Source organism: Gymnoscopelus braueri, assembly GCF_963280865.1.
Source record: "Gymnoscopelus braueri genome assembly, chromosome: 11".
Taxonomy (NCBI): domain Eukaryota; kingdom Metazoa; phylum Chordata; class Actinopteri; order Myctophiformes; family Myctophidae; genus Gymnoscopelus; species Gymnoscopelus braueri.
In genome coordinates, this window is record NC_137613.1 from 29,606,203 (window position 1) to 29,621,313 (window position 15,111).

The window sequence follows — 15,111 nt, forward strand, 5'->3', positions numbered from 1 at the left end:
CTGGTTGGACGTAGCGCGTGGAAGGAACACGTTATTCCAACCAGTTCCCTTCCCCTCCATCAGGGGCCCCCGCTGGCCAGGGGGAGGCAGTATAGTGACCAGGATTACTGCATGTTTTTGTGAGGGTACCTACCCGAGAACATGCAAACTCCACACAGAGAGGCCCTTTTTCGCCCCCATACCAGATATCTTAAAAACTAGTGGCTGGGTTGCCATGGAATTTACTGTGCACTTTCATGCTCCCTTGAAGATGGCTCCTACAGTTTTTGGTGACCTGCCATTTCTTGTAGCGCTGCACTTAGGCTGAACTCACACAAGCAGCAACAGCAATTTCTATTGCTTTTATTTATTTATTTTGGTTTTATCACAAAATGGGCATGTCCAAGGTATGAGCGGCACCCTTGTAAATAAGTGAGGAGGAGCTCACGGACAGGAAGGAGAAGAACGCTCAATGCTTGTCTCTGGCAGCCTGTAAACAGCCTATACATTTTAGGAACGAAATAGGCAATGCAGTTGCTCAATGTTGATTAATTTCACACCTACAACTGCTATTTTAAAATTGACAACGGCAGCAGCAAAGTTGAACTTTTCTCAACTTTGCCACTCTGCTTTTTGTCTGCTCCACCTCCTGGCGTGGTGGGGAAAGCTTCTCTTCATAGACAATGCATCGAACCTTGCCGCTTTTTCAGAACACGGCAATGACATGCCGCTGCAGGTGTGTATTCAGCGTTTGGCCAAATGTCTTACTGTACACCCAAGATATCTCAAAATGTAATGGGCCGATAGCCACAAAACATTATGCGCTCTCAAAATCGAATCTGCTGATTGCCATGAAACTTGTTCAGTGCATTCTTGCTCCCTGGAATATGAATGCTAACTATTTGAGTGAGCCCATGACCTTTCCGCTAGCACCACCCTCCGGCCAAAATTTGAACTTTGCACACAAAATCTACACACGCAAAGTCTAAAATCTAATAGATTTGAAAATGAAACCTATTGTTGAAGCTGACTCCACGGCCTATAGCAACCCTTTGGCAAAAAAGTAGGTGTAGGTATTGAGTATGTAGTTTGGTGTAAGGAGTATGGCTTTGAGTTGCTGCTGGCAAGGCTTTTAGACTCATAGTCTTTGTTGTTGTTTTTTTAAATGAAAATGTTTCACCGTGGTGATGGGTTCAAATCCTCCATGTAACCCTCCATGTACATTATTAAGCCACTGGCTTGGCTGGGTGCTCCAACAAACACATTTGGCCATTCATGTTTGCCAGATAGGGAGGGCAATCTCTGTCGCTGCAGTAGCAACTCCTAGAGGTTGATCTGGTCGCCTGTTCAGCAGGGTACGAAACTGTGAAGGATGATGTGTTCTTCCCCAGGCGATACGCCCTCCTGGGGAAACTCCTCACTGTCAGGTGAAAAGAAGCGGCTGGCAACGACAGCTGGCCTGGTGGCTCAAGACGCTCTTGGGCATCTGAGACCATCTGATAATTGGAAGGTCAGTAGTTGCCCCCTCAGTCTGTAGTGTCCCTGAACAAAACACTTAACCCCTAACTGCTCCTGGGTGCCGTATTAATGGCATCCTCTGCTCCTAATAGTTAGGAAGGGTGGGCTAAATGCAGAAGATGAATTCTACACACGCTTCATGTGCAAATGTACTGTAGCAAAATACTCCCAACAGCTAAAAGGGACATCGTTATCATTATTATTATCAAATTCTGATTTAAGAACTAGAACTTGCGTCAGACTGGCTTATATACAATAATGACTATATTGCTATAAACATTTATAAATAAAAATGTGTGTGGTATAACTGCATTATGATATAGCCTACAGTAACTGCACATGTAATTACATTTTCAAGGTGGAGATAGAAATGCTTGTGTAATAATTTTGTGCATCCACATCCTTGAATGTATAACATTTTATCTGAAGATGTTTCATTGTTCAAGGTCTCTTCTTGGAACAGAGATAAACAAATGTTTCGTGTGTTGTTGTTTAAGGCATGTGAGGGCCTGTTCTCTGCCATCATCACTGGAGGGTTGGCCTTGACTTATTGTGTTGTGTTTTATCTGTCAACATCCTATTGATTGCAGTATGAGGGGTTAGGTGCCACAGTACACCCTGCTGCCTGATTTGTGATTGTCTGTATCTGTCATTCACTTTCAAATTGGATGAAGTATAATACGATTTTTTCAAGTAAAGTATTTGTACATTATAGTCGGTACGTGGAACTGTCAATCCGATATTGTAAATTGCCGGGCCAAATATTATTGCTGACGGGCCAGTTGTGGCCTGCAGGCTGCTGTTCTAGCTCTTCCCGTTTTTTTTTTTTAGATTTATTTTAGGGCTTTTTTATGCATTTTATCATTTATAGGACTGACAGGAAATGACAGGAAATTTCGTCCCAACAACTTTCAATATTGGACAGTCCTAAAAAATGTGAGTGTGATCTCTAACTTGTTTACAGTCCTCCAACAGAGGCTTGTCTTTTTTTTATAAAATTTGGACACTATGAAAGGTATTCTAAAATATCTACTTTAAGTTTTAATTTCCAACTGAATTATTTAGATAATGGACTTATCCATAGTCTTATTCATATACAGTTTGTTTGTCTTCATTATCTCCGCCAGGCCGAAGGCATGGCAGAGACTATGTTTTGCCCCCTGTCCATCCGTCTGTCCGTGTGACCGTCCATCCATCCACCCGTCCTTATGTCTGTGTACAGCCGTTGGTCCAGTGATTAGAGGCCCAGGAAAAACCTTTGTCCTGCATTTTTCACATCTGCCTTTTATAGCGCCACTAGGAGGAACTACGTTGAGGAACAAATGCCACCCTTTTGACATTGCCCTTTTAAAGCACCACCAGGAGGCCGATTTTTGCAAAACACATTTTTGGATATTACTCCTACAGATTTTGTCCAAACATCATGCAAATCGGTACACATTATCTCTGGTCATGTTATCAAGATGGATCTGTCCGATTCTTCATATTCCATCAACATTGCTGGTCCACAATAACCTACCTGACCTGGCGGAGACCTGTGCTCCATGGAGCACTTTTTGTAGTTGCTCTTGATATTGTTAAAGTAAAAGTACTTTCCTCTTTTTTCTCACGATACCTAGTCTCTCAAGACAGATATTCTTGATAAATATATATATATATATCTATCTATATCTATATCTATCTATCTATCTATCTATCTATCTATCTATCTATCTATCTATCTATCTATCTATCTATCTATCTATCTATATATCTATATATATTTATTTTTTTAACGAAATGGGTTCCCAGATTGCCAGATACCTGACTTTCTGGGTGCATTTCATCCAGAAATCCAGAATTAGCATCCTTTATCAGAGTCTTTACCACCATCGCCCTGTGCCTTTCATACACGTGTACAGAGCAAAACAATGTCTCATCACATGCACCACACTGCCTGATGTGGTGACAGGGGTAGTTGCATTGGCTCCCTCCCTTGATGGCATTGAGCTGAGCTTTGTTCGAGCTGTAAACACTGTGTGTCTGGTTAAATAGTTTCATTGTGTGATTATTGTTATTTGTCACACAGAATTTGATGATCACAGTGTTTATTCTGATACAACTGGCTTTATAGGATATATTTACAGTACCTTTATGGACACTGAATTGAAGAATCACAAACAGAATGTTTATTTTTCTGTGACTTTATTGTCACAACACAGTTACAGGTAAAAGTGAGGTGAAACTCTTATGTATGCAGGTCTTCACGTTAACAGTTTAAAATAATGAGAAAGAACTAGAAAAAGTGCTCCTCAGAACACAGGTGTCCGCCAGGTCAGGTCGGTTAATGTGGGCCAGAAATATTCGAAATTCACCAATCACGATGGAATATGAAAAAACAGGACAATGTGAAAAGGGTGGTATGTCTTCCTCGGCCTAGAAGGAATGTGCGTGCAAAGTTTCACGGCAATCGGACGCTGCGTTTATGATTTGAGGCATTTTGTTCAAAACAAGCCACTCCTGCAAACTTTGCCAATCTTAGCCAATCAGAATGGATTATGACAAATCTGACTTTCTGAATGACTATAGAGATAATGTGTACCGATTTGCGTGATGTTTGGACAAAATCTGTAGGAGCAATATCAAGAAATGTGTTTTGCAAAAATCGGCCACCTAGTGGCGCTATAAAAGGCTGAAAAATGCAGGGCAGAGGTTTTTCCTTGGCCTCTAGGGAGAGTGCATGCAAAGTTTCACGCTGATCGGTCCAGTTATAGGTACAAACGCGAATCGGCCTGTTATAGTGCCACCATAAGGCCGATTTGAAAAATGTAGGGTGGTATTTCTTCCTTGGCCTAGTTTCAATGTGCATGCAAAGTTTCATGGCAATCGCCCACTGTGTTCATGATTTGAGGTATTTCGTTCAAAACGGACCAATCAGGATGGAATATGAAAAGTCTGAAAGACCTGTTTGGTTTAATGAATATAGAGATACTGTGTACTGATTTGCGTGATGTTTGGACAAAATCTGTAGGAGTAATGTAAAGAAATGTGTGGTGCTATAACAGGCACCTCCTACGATGCACTGAGCCTTTGCGGTCAAGGGCAGTGCAGTTCCCATACCAAGCGGTGGAACCACTCGTCAGGACACTCAATGGTGCAGTTGTAAAATGCCCTGAGGATGCGAAGGGCTCACCCTACATTTCTTCAGGCGTCGGAGGCAGTAGAGCCGTTGCTGAGCCTTTTTCACCACGTGCGTGGACTATTTCAGATCCTCAGAGATACGCTGCCGATGTGGATTGGGGCATGCTCTCTCCTCTGCCTCCCGAAATATCCTGTGTTAAGGATCAAGGGGTCCGACTAGCGTTGCCCATTCTCACCACCTGACGGTGGCCCAATAGAAAGTCCAGTATCCAGCTGCACATGGTCGGGTCCAGGCCCAGGTCACTGAGCTTTGTATCTTGTTTGGCAGGAAATATGGTGTTGAAGGCAGAACTGTAATCCACAGCATTCGGACACATCTGTTCTTCCCCACATCAAGGTGTGTGAGGGCAGTGTGTATAGCCAAGACAACTGCTTCGTCTCTGGATCTATTCTGGCGATATGCAAATTGCCATGGATCCAGTGTGACTGGCAGGAAAGAACAGATGTAGTCCCTCACCAGCCTCTCAAAGCATTTGCTGATGACTGGAGTAAGGGCAAACGGTCTCCAGTCAGTCAGACACGCAACCTTGGGGTGCCACTACAGCCTCTGAGATGGTTAAGGGGCTGGCAGTCACAGGCGGTGCAGGCTCTGGTTGGCTGGAGCTGACAGTCTCAAACCTGGCGAGAAAGGTGTCCAGCTCGCCTGGAAGGGAGGTAGAAGGGACTCTCTGTGCATCCAGTTCTTCCTCTAAAATCTGTTATGGTCCGCGGGCTCTGCCACATACATACTCCTTGTGTTGCCGCTCTCGAACTGATACTCCAGTTTGGCAGCGTATTCCTTCTTCTCCCTCCTGGTACTTTGGACAGCAGCACGGGTGTTCCCCAGATTCCCGGATCTGAAGGCAGCGTTCCGTGCATTAAGAGCAGCACAAACCTCGCCGTTGATCCAGGGTTTCTGGTTGGGGTAGATCCGAACTGTCTTTTTTGGAACAATGTCCTTGATGCAGTTAATGAAACTCTTGACAACTCGTTGACATTGAATCATGGTCAGATGTGAGATATTGAATCATGCTCAGTCAGAAGTGAGACTAAGGTCACAATGACATTACCTGCTAATATTGCTCGAAGCAAGGAAATGCAAGTTTGTTTGTATAGCACATTTTAACACAAGGCAATTCAGTGCTTTACACAAAGCATTAAAGGAGCACTTCTCCCATTTTCAACCATAATTGGTCCTCACTAATGGCTCATTATTAGATGGCACAAATTCTGTCTACTCACTCTGTGTCTCATTGATGGCCTATAGACAGTTCAGAAACCTACCTACCAATAACATCACTCACTGATGGGGATTTCAAGCTAATACAAAACTTCAGCCTTTCTCTTCCTGGAAAGTTAACATGTTGAAATAGAAGCCATGTTGTTCTGGCATCAGTAAGAAAAAAACATTTTAAACGACCAAACATGCCAAATGATGATGTCGCTGGTAGGCAGGTTTCTGAACTCTCCACAAAGTGAGAAGACAGAAATGGTGGCATCTTATAATGGGCAATAAACATTATGAAAAAGATTAAGACAGTAAAATAAATATATTATGAAAGGACATTTGTACCCAATATTCAATTAACATAAAGTTCTGAATTGATGTGGAACAATGTACCTGTTAGGCTGTTAGATTAGAAATATAGTTTTTAGTCATATGTTTGCATTTTGGTTGACAGCGCAAAGAAGCAAAAGAGAATGAGAGTGAGAGATTACACTACACAAGTTTACAATTAATATTATTGTAAATTGAAATATAATATAGAAACATATTGATGTATTTATGAATTGTTTATCCAGTGAAATGTGTTAACAGGGGGGTTGCTGAACACTTTTGGAAAGCACTGTATGCATAAGTCAGATTTTTACTTTGACACATGAAGATGTTCATGCCAAAAATTGCCATTTGCCTATCTACAAATAGTACAAAAGTTGCAGCATAAAGTATTATTAGACCATAGAACAGCCCCTGGTGCCAGCCCTCTACTGGTCTGTTTTGCTAGCTTGGTATCATGTCATAGATTTCTCTAGTGTACAGTACAACGTGGTCACACAGGCTGATTATGTTTATCTGGCATAGTGCTTATTGCAAGAGAGCATGTGCGGCGGGTGACTAGTGTGTGTATTTGTGTGTATATGTGTGAGAGCAGAGGAGCAGCTTTCCATACCGACAACACGTGCGGGAGTGACCGGGGAGGGGTACAGTACGAGTGCACCGTTAGCAACCAATCACTTGGGAGAACGTCGCAGATTGGTCTTGCGTTCAGCCAATGAACAAAAACCCGTTCCGCGCAGCGGCCAATGGCGGAGCTCGGCACAGCACGTGTAGTGTCCGTGGAGTGTGGTGGTGCTCGGCACGTTGTCTCCCTTGCTGGAGCAGAGGACCGAGAGGAGAGGGAGGGGGCTGGCAAAGTAAATGAAATGTGAGGATCAGTGTTGCCATGTCCGCTTATTATAAGCGACTTTGAGCTTGTTTTTCTGTAAAGTTGCTTTGAAAAATATTGGTAGTTTTTTTGGGCTTGTTTCTAAAATGTAGTTGCTTATTTGGCCTTGCTTCCTAATGTTGTTAAACCAGTGTTTCTCAAACATTTTCAAGTCAAGGACCCCCAAATTGATTTGTATTTGTCTGCGGACCTCTATCTGAAATATTTTGTGGCAGAGATTTGTGTTGTAAAAATGTTCCAAAATTAATATAATTAAATTAAAATAATTAAAAATAATAATGAAAATAGCAGATCTACAACCTCACAAACGTATCGCATCGTGACGCGTTATGAGCTTGTAGATCGGCTATTTTCAAATAGCCTTGGCCTTGTCGCTTCTTTTAGGCTTGCTTTAGACCTGGTTGCTTATTTCTCTCGCAAAACCTGGCAACGCTGGTGAGGATGACAAGGACGAAAAGGGAGGGAAGAGAGGCAACGACAGGACAACCGTTGAGGAGCCGTTGAGCACGGAACGTTATTGGTCGAGTTTTATTTCGTAAGAAGTTGAGCAGCGAGAGACAGAGCGTGGATACCTCGCACTCGCAGTAATAATCTTCATTCGTTAACGTTGGAGTTGTTGTTTGTTTTTTTGCGGCTGAAAACCTGCACGGTTCCCGTACAGTCCAAATAAAGGTGAGAAATTCAATATTACGAGCGAGATCTTGTGCCATGGTTATTCAACCCCTTAGAAAGGGGATTTGTTCAGTGTTTATTTATTGATTTTCTATATTTGTATGTGCAATTTGTAGATGGGTTGTCACACCATCTGAAATGCTTTGCATTTACATACAATAGTATGGTTGTTATTAAGCAGTTTAACAGTTTACTGTTACTTGGTGTGCAGCAGCACACAGAGTACCAATAATTACAAAAAAAACATCTATTGTAGCTTTAGCAGCTATAGCTACTGATTCAAGGATAGTGTCTGTTCGTTTGGTTAGATGGGGGAATGTAATGATTATGAGACATATTTGTTGTTTTGTCTAGATAAGTTGCTGATGTTTGTCTCCCAAAATGGGTGCATTGGTCTCCATCACCATGCGTGCCAAATTCCGGCTTTACATTCCTTTAGATAGGTTAGGTTGGTACTTTTTATACGGCATAAACAAGAGTTATTATTAGGCATAAGCCCGTTAGTTTATTATTGTCGCTGCTGGAATTTCCAGACGTGTTCTTAAGCAACTGACTCAAATCTTATAACGACACGGCGGACACACAGTGCAACACAGTTTCTCTCTGCTGTCTCACTCTCTCACTACACACACCCACCCCACACACCCATCACGTGTAGACCTACAGTATCACTGCTGTAAGAGACATTGTAAAATGTCTGGCATAAATCCTGATCCTAATTACTAGCAGCTGCAGCTTAAATGATGACCAGTTTAAGAGTTAGTACATGGCATGTGGATACATATCCTATCCACTTAAACCAGATAGTGCATAATTTACTACAGTTTGGCAAACTTGATTGTTTGAGCTAGTCATTGTCAACTGACTGGCATACTGCCGCGTATGATGTAAAAATGGTCACTCAAGGACAATACCACCAAACAACACCTCTGGGATTTCAGAGGATAATTTTACAGAAAGAGCCCTTCCCACAAACATACGTGGCCCATTTGTGTGCCATGTAATGAACTATGATGGTGCATCTTGCCTTCTGATTAATCAATTCTACTCGTGGACTCTCAAAAAACAAAGGCAGCAGCACGTGGAGTCCACATCTGCTGAGCAGCAAATACACGTTATTGATCTGAGTTATAGGATAAGTGTATTGGGATTACATTTTTTACAATGTTGCAATTGCAACATGAACTTTGATACAGCTGTGTCCAAAGGTTTTAATATTAAAAGCCTTAAACAGTTTGAATCTGTTCGTCAGAAATTCATCAAATTACCAGAAAACCTTAATTATGTGGCCACCTCTTGAAAGTTTCATAGCTGGGTCATTTGGTAGTAACATATTCTTCTGATGTAAAAATGTTGACCTGTGTTTCATATGGATTTGGGATTTGTTATTCACAATGCTTACCTGTTGTTTTCTATCTCAGTTCTCTGTAGAGAAATGAATTCACTGGGGAAATCTTCCAAATGGCCATCTTGTGAGTCCCTCCCCTCCACTCCTGGCTTGCTGATCAGCGAAAGTGAGCAGACGGAGGATGAGTCGGATGTGTTTTCCTCTGAAGGAGAGGGGGACAGTGTCAGTGGGGTCAACAAGTCACATGGGACCATATCCACAATACGCCTGGCCTTCCCTAGCCATCCAGACCGATCCCTCTGTAGGTCTGAGGATGTCCGGGAGGACCACTGTCCTGACAAAATTACCCACCAAAACTCGTCAGTCTCACCCGGAGACCAGGCCTTTGCTCAGAAAGTGAGATTCTTTTCCTAAATTATTTGAACATTCCATGTTAATGTTTTCTTTGTTAAGTGTGATATCTGCAGTTATATAACAACTGGTAGATGGCTCTCAATAACATTGGGTCAAACCAGCACTGCAATGACTGAAACCGATATGTTCTGTGCAGTAGACTGACATACATCTGTCTCTTTTGTCCTTTTTCCAGTGCGCTGATTTGCAGAGATTTATCAGACCTCTATTTGAACTTTTGAATGGGCTGAAGACTGGCCGATTTGACAAAGGTATGCAGTATTATCTAATGTCTTGACAAATTTCATACATTGATATTGATATGCTAGAGTCTATCATCTTACTCTGTGTTTTTGTTGACACTAACAACTTTGTTTGATCTTTGGCAGGCTTGTCCTCTTTCCAGCAGAGTGTTGCCATGGATAGACTGCAAAGGATTCTGGGAATTTTGCAGAAGCCTGACATGGGGTAAGGCGGTCACAACTAGAAAGACTAGTGCTTTGTATTAATGGTGATAAGTGTGATAACTGGGACTGTACCTGCTAGTCCCTCACCCCTGTTACATGGGACCCCTCTGAGTTTTACTTTTCTCAAGATAGAAAACAAAATTGAGGAAAAATATATATTTCTTGGAAAACTAATGTTTTTTCCTTTCTTTTTCTCGTACAGTGAGAAGTACTTCAGAACCTTGCTACAGGTGGAGATGATGTTGAAATTATGGTTCCCTCAGATGGCTAAAGAACGCTCGACAGCAGCACCGACCACCACTCCGTGTCTGCATCGACGCTGGCGCCAAAACCAGCTTCACATCCCTGTTAAGGTAGGCCTCTTAATAGCTGTTTCTTTTGTTAGCACAGACAATGCTCTCTTAAAGTATGCATTGGATCTTTTATTAGCCTTTGTGATTGTACCCTGCCGTGGTTTATATTTCATAATGGCGGATGAGACCTTCAGTCAGTTGTCCTTTTGGCTTATTTTGATTTTGTCTTCCTATTCTAGAAACGAAAGCTGAGCTGGATTGAGTCTGACACCCCTGACTTCATCTCACCCCAGTGTAAACGACATCAACAAGACCGACTGATGGAGAGCTGTCAGACAGATACGTCAAAACACACAGAGGCCACAGAGCATAACAGCCTTGGACAGAACAGCTGGACTTCTGCATGTGATGGCGCCGGTACTTTAGACAGGCCTTTGTATTCATGCAGCAGGAGGGAAACTTTAAGTTGGAAACAACTTGCCAATCCCTCCCCATCCCCCAGTGGCAGCCTAGCTACACAAGACAGTTCAGTCTCATCGAGCTCCACTGTCCCCCTGGTTGCTTCACCTTAACTGCCCACGCTTGGACTGCTGCCACACAGCGATTGGTACAGGCGGGTCTGCCAACGTGAACAGTCCAGGGACGGACATCGGATGACATCAGAATTAATCTGAGGGAGGAGCCAACGCTTGGCTGATTTGCTGAGGTCATGTAAACAAGAACGGGAAGACATTCATTAACACATACCCAGTGCAAGATGAGATTACACTGGAACCCATTGCACTGTATCAACATCAGATACATTTAAGGGAGTGTTACTATTTCCAGTCCTGATGTAAACAAGGCAATATGTATTCTGTTTTGTGATTTTCATATCATGGAAATAATCAATTTCAGTTTTTCCAAAAGTAAAGGAACTCACAGTGGAACATCAATAGCACATTTACAAATACATTTTGTAATGACACATTTATTACGACTCCTAAATGATTGTAAAGTGTGCCATGCCAGAGGCATCAACCATTGTTGAGAAGTGCCAAACAAAACCATAGCTTTTAATTCCACAACAGCGATTGCATGTGCATCAGTGTTTTTAAGACTCTTAATAAGCATAACATTTTTGCTCCTGTGTCATTAGGGATTAATAACTGTAGTTGCACTTTGGATGACATCGAGGAAGGAATAACCAGAAATGCTGACGTCAAAGAGTCAAGTTATTATTTATGAAAGATCTGTTTAAAATGATCAATACTTGAAAACCTGGATACTTATGGCAGCCTTTGAGCCTTGTGATTGTGTGTTACATCTGAATAGGCTTTGTTCTTTATGACTTATTTATTAATTGTGTTTTATTTTTTATCTTTTGACACTGAGGATATGAAGTGTTTTGGTGGAAGAATTCTCACTCTTAGCTAATTGCTAAATGTATGTTTTACACAAGGTTTATAAATGCAAAGCTGCTAGGGCTGTCCCCTCTTTCAATTAACCGATCTTAGTCGACCAAGACTTTTAATAAATTAGTCACTTTAAAAAAAGATATTTAAAAAAAAATGTTAAGCACATCTCTTGTAAGCACTAGATTTAACCCTTTAACCACTTAAACCCTATAGGGCTCTATGCTAGCGTATTTTCGCTCTACATTAAATATCTTAGCTGAAAATAGCCGATCTGCAAGTTTACAGATCTGCTATTTTCTGCGAAGGTGGGGTCTAAGTGGTTAATCCTGCCAATCTGTAACTTTCAATGGCCAATGACCACGGTCACATCATCATTAGAAGCTAAATTCAAATCTTGTGAGATTGACCTGAAACGATTGGTCTTTCCACATGATTTCATGTGGAACACTAGTTTTACAGATTCCTATTAGTTGAAGAATTTATTTAGCCAAGGACAGCCCTGAAAATTTTAAACAATGAGGTTCCTGTTGTCCCTTTGTCCCCTTTTTAAAATAACAAAGTGCAATTGCTAAGACCTGAATATTGTTTCCATCAGTCCGATTCTTGCCACTGGCATGGCAAAAATAAATGATAATCTTTATTCCTCTTCAGATCTAAGTGTTTGGAAATGTTATTTGGTTATTATCCAAATACTCAGATCTATACAGTATTTATGTATATATATATATATTATATATATATATATATCAACGAATGGCCCTGTCTCCTGGTGAGTCGTGCTTATTTTTTAGTTGGTTGCACACCGGTGTTGTGCATTCATGTTTCATTCAAGCTTATAATGCATTAAAAATGCTTTGTAAACCTGTCAATTGAATTGACTATTTCCGGTGTGCGACGCTAGCATGCAACAAAGTAAAAATCAGGTATTATTCATGCTTATGACAACCACAAAAGGAAAGGGATATACCAGGAAATTGCTCATTTAATTATCTGTGAGACGAGAAAAGATGCTAACATGAATAAAGATAGTAAACCTAAAGGCCAACAATGTCCAGATGATCAAGTAAATTTCAGGTGACCCGCGAATAGTAGCAGGTGACCTGAACTTTTTGCGCTCTGCTATTTCCATTTTCACTGACATTTATGTGTTTCTTGTTTTGATTTCCTTCTTTTGTTTTGTGGTTGAAAACCACCCAATTATTTTCTTGTATTCAAAAAGAACAGTCACATGTTGGTTGATTTGAACAATGCTTTGATAAAAACAGCTCACTTTTTTATACATTGAATGGTTTGTTTGTTTCTTTATTTGATTCAGCAGTTTCTGTTAATACATTTTGGGAATACAAAAAACATGCCCATTTTAGGTCATATTGAAATACAATCTGAAAAACAGCTGACATCAGGGTGAAAACCTGAGAAAACCTCAGCTGTTTTATTACATTCAAACTAAAAGTTTGAGTTGTCACATGGTATTATACAAGGTAATAAAAGTTATAAAACAACTAAAGTACTAAGTAGTAATAAAAATAATAAAGCATAGAACAATGATAGGACTGCAACAGTTAATTGAACTAATTAATCAATTATACAAAATAATCAATACAAAAATAGATTGATATTTCTAGGTTTGAGTAGCCTATTTATGCTATCTACAGCTCGGCCTGAGCTCTTAATTGATCCCTTTGAATTTCATAGGGGTTGTGCACTGAGTTGATTGATTGGGCCATAAAAGTGTCAAACTCATTCTGTGCTCGTTAGTGCTCTCTCTAATCAATTAATGAATCAAAGACAGTCGTCACTTTGAAGTCTGTCAGAGAGGGGAGGGGGGAGAGTGTGTACATACACAGATCAGAAAAGCTACCTAGTTGGCCTTTAAAGACAAGTGTCTTCTTAACTTCTGTGTAGAACATTTTACACATTATTTTAGTTATAAATAATGTGTAAAATGTACTGTAGTACGTTTTCTGTGCTGAGAGGTCTAGAGCTAGTCAAGCTTCAGCTGTAAAGTGATGCATAGTTAGTAGGGTAGCTTTGACCTTTAAAAGTCAGCATAGGCACCCTGCTGCTGTTGAGAATACAGAATATAAAGAATTCAATTACTTAAATATGAATAAGAGTTGAAGTTCTCTGTCATGTCTATCTTGGCAGAATATGCCCAAATGTTACTGACGTGACGTCATAGATGACTGATGTCACTTGCCTCATATACTTGTTTCACTAATATTATTCTATAAATCAGCCAGATCATGTAGCCACACCAAAACAACAAAACATGTTTAACTAACTACGCAGAGTTCTAAAGTAGTTTTTTTTTTTTTTTACTTTACTGGAGTATTTCTGATTTTCAATACTTTTACTTCTACTGCACTATATCTCAGAGGCAAATAGCATACTTTTTCTCCACTACTTTGTAGATTTTGATTATTATTATAAGTCATACATTACCCCCTGCTTCAGCCCTATATACATTTCGGCCATTTGAAAATAGCCAATCTACAAGCTCACAATGCCTTGCAATTAGCTCCGACGGAACCTCTCCCTCCGCTATGTAGCTCCGAGATGAGGTTCCTCGTTATTTCCTGCCGTTTGCGGTCGACATTGTCGCACATTTTCCACTTTACATGTTTCTTACCCCTTTCTGCACATTGTATCCAAAAAGTAAAGCATTTCCGCCACTCTCTCAGATGTTTTAAGTTCTAGCGGACCATAAAAGCTATCCAACGAGTTGAAGAAAGTATTTAATTTGCCTCGGTTTTCATCCGGTTACATGTTTTTAAGACATTGCGCCCGTAGAGATAACGTTACTGATTCACCTACTGGTCAAATGTTGAATTGCATCTTCTAATGCAAAATATTATGGAACGGGATGAAGACCGAGGCAAATTAAATACTTTCTTCAACTCGTTGGATAGCTTTTATGGTCCGTTAAAATTTAAAACATCTGAGAGAGTGGCGGAAATGCTTTACTTTTTGGATACGATGTGCAGAAAGGGGTAAGAAACATGTAAAGTGGAAAATGTGCGACAATGTCGACCTCAAACGGCAGGAAATAACGAGGAACCTCATCTCGGAGCTACATAGCGGAGGGAGAGGTTCCGTAGGGGCTACCTTGCAATATGACACTGTCACATTGTGAGCTTTGAGCTGCTATTTTCAAAATTGAAAATACAAAATACAAAAAAAACAAGATACATTTTATACATTTGAAAACATGCAATGGGACATTCTGCATAATGAGTACTTTCTACTTTTGGTAGGCTACTTTAAATACATTTTGATGCCTTTACCTTTACTTTAACTTTTTGAATTCCAGACTTTTACTTGTAACACAGAGTATTTCCAAATTGCAGTATTGATACTTATACTTAAGTAAAACTAAATTTGAGTACTTTTTCCACCACTGAAATTTTCTGCGAGGAAGAGCTGCTTATACTGTTA

The 15,111-nt window shown here is 40.6% G+C and overlaps 1 protein-coding gene across 1 annotated transcript; it reads left to right on the forward strand.

The window, feature by feature from the left end:
* The first annotated feature begins 7,580 nt into the window (after positions 1 to 7,580).
* ciarta (circadian associated repressor of transcription a) lies at positions 7,581 to 12,959 on the forward strand. The gene is made up of 6 exons (XM_080442086.1): positions 7,581 to 7,775; positions 9,197 to 9,519; positions 9,713 to 9,788; positions 9,906 to 9,984; positions 10,186 to 10,336; positions 10,516 to 12,959. Exons 2-6 carry the CDS (start codon positions 9,211 to 9,213, stop codon positions 10,846 to 10,848), a joined length of 948 nt encoding a protein of 315 aa, XP_080298212.1. The 5' UTR covers positions 7,581 to 7,775; positions 9,197 to 9,210; the 3' UTR covers positions 10,849 to 12,959.
* Positions 12,960 to 15,111: the final 2,152 nt, after the last annotated feature.

What these genes read in the sequence shown, in the direction of transcription:
- ciarta (XM_080442086.1), top strand. Translation starts at nt 9,211, where the DNA reads ATGAATTCACTGGGGAAATCTTCCAAATGGCCATCTTGTGAGTCCCTC. An exon ending in GACTGGCCGATTTGACAAAG is followed by an intron (nt 9,789 to 9,905) that starts GTATGCAGTATT and finishes GATCTTTGGCAG; the next exon opens with GCTTGTCCTCTTTCCAGCAG. An exon ending in AGCTTCACATCCCTGTTAAG is followed by an intron (nt 10,337 to 10,515) that starts GTAGGCCTCTTA and finishes TTCCTATTCTAG; the next exon opens with AAACGAAAGCTGAGCTGGAT.